General features: G+C 45.8%; 1 protein-coding gene across 1 annotated transcript; it reads right to left on the bottom strand.

The window, feature by feature from the left end:
• Positions 1-372: 372 nt before the first annotated feature.
• LOC111033522 (glycine-rich cell wall structural protein 1.8-like) lies at positions 373-1,273 on the bottom strand. The gene is made up of 2 exons (XM_022314299.1): positions 1,199-1,273; positions 373-1,044 (listed from the first exon to the last, which is right to left on the bottom strand). Exons 1-2 carry the CDS (start codon positions 1,271-1,273, stop codon positions 373-375), a joined length of 747 nt encoding a protein of 248 aa, XP_022169991.1.
• Positions 1,274-1,950: the final 677 nt, after the last annotated feature.

Below are 1,950 nucleotides of genomic sequence, written 5' to 3'. Positions count from 1 at the left end.
GCGCGCGTATGTGTGTGTGCGTGTGCGTGTAAACGGCCGACGCCGGACCAGTGTGTGTGGTGGTTGTGTTCTCAGTCAGTGCGTCCACTGAGATCGGCACCGGCCGCCGTCTCGCGCTCTCTCACCAATCGATACACACCCGTCATAATAATAATATATCAATATAAATTTTGCAACGCAAAAAATTGCACGCATACGCATGACGGATGCATCAAGTAGTCCCTGTACAATAAATGCGAGTAGTTTTTCTGTTTTTTTTTTCGTAATTGTTTCGTTCTAGCCACAAGTAACCGCCACAGAATTTCGATCAGTTTTCCGTGCGTTCAGGGTAGTTGTGTCTCTCTAGAGAAATCACGCTTATAACGGTCTAAACTAGTCTGCCGGACGGATTTTTGTTGATGTTTCGTTGACGCTGGGTGGGTGTCCGTTCACCGCCGCCGAATAGTCACTGCATCCCGTCGCGCGTTTATTATGTTGCGAATGCTCCGGAGATCCAACAGCAACCGCTCCAATTGCTCCGCTGACACCGTAGTCATACCCAACGCTAACTACGACCACGGTAGTAGTACCGACAACACCAAAGGCACCACCACCGCCAACACCAAAAGCACCATCGCTGCCAATACCAGAGGCACCACCGCCGCCCTTACCAGAGGCACTACCACCGCCTATACCAAAGGCACCACCGCTGCTATCACCACTCCCACCGCCGCCACTAACAACGGCGTAGGCACTACCGCCACCATCACCACCAGCACCAACAGCGGCGGTGGTGCAGGTGGAAATACCAGCAACGCCCGTAGTTATACCGCCGTATCTGCTGCCGCCGCAGCCGCTGGTAACAATACCGTCGCTGCTAATCACTACCACCACAACAACAGATATTCGATGGTCGAGTCCACCACTTGTTCGCCGAACGCAACCAACCGGGCCAAAGACTTGGAACAGCACCGTCGGTATAGACCGCACTCGCAAGCCCGACGGTTGAGAAAAACCAGACAGGTCAGGATCAATTTTTTTTCCTCGTTTACAAAAACCGCATTCCTCCCGGCCAGCCACGCGATTTTATTTCGGCCGTTTACGCGCGATACCACCTGGCATCATCACCACCACTACCAACCATCACCCCGTCAACGATATTTCGTAGTTTGTATTTATTTATTTATTTGGAGTTTTTTTCCACTGCGAAACCTTATACACTCTGATCGGGTGATTTTATTTTTTTCACTCGACCGGAGCTCTGAACACCCGGACTTGTCTTGGGCATTTCCATTATGAATTCTCTCGTTCTTACTTCTTTGTATACGTTTTTGCCGCACTTGAAGTTTTCCGATTCCATTAGATTCGATTTCGAAAGTGGTTTTTTTTTTGTTTTCATCGAAGTTTATTAATTATTGTATACACAATATTATTCAATTTTGTTTCGAATTTTGTGTTTTCAATTATTATTCTCTCGCCTGTGTAAGTTAGTTTCGCAGCGTGGGAGCTGCTATGGTTCGGGCGGGTTACAAACATCAACAAATTTAAAGTGGATATTACTTACATTTATTTTGACTACTTTAATATTGTGATTGTCGGCGTGCGGTCGTCGTGTTATTATAGTGTGTGTGTGTGTGTGTGTGTGTGTGTGAGTGTGCTCTTATATTATGAACAAAATTCAAAATTAAACTACTGGCGATACGTAATTATTATAAGTACCCACTACCCACTAAAGAGTAGTTGTAAGAATGGCGGGTGAAGCTGGTTGCATCGCAAACTTTGTACAAAGTTTAGTTTGATTATAATATTATACCGTTTATGTAGTAATGACGTTTCGGTGAAAAACAATATCGTTTGGAATCGTCGTTTTTTCCACTGGCGTTTTATCATCTATTGTGAGTCAATATAATGAAGCAGTAATCGCCGCCTCGCTATATCCTCTCGGTACCTAATCTATTATGCTGTTGCGTG

This window comes from Myzus persicae, unplaced genomic scaffold (genome assembly GCF_001856785.1).
Source record: "Myzus persicae strain clone G006 unplaced genomic scaffold, MPER_G0061.0, whole genome shotgun sequence".
NCBI classification, from domain to species: domain Eukaryota; kingdom Metazoa; phylum Arthropoda; class Insecta; order Hemiptera; family Aphididae; genus Myzus; species Myzus persicae.
This window is presented reverse-complemented; position numbering and strand designations above follow the sequence as displayed.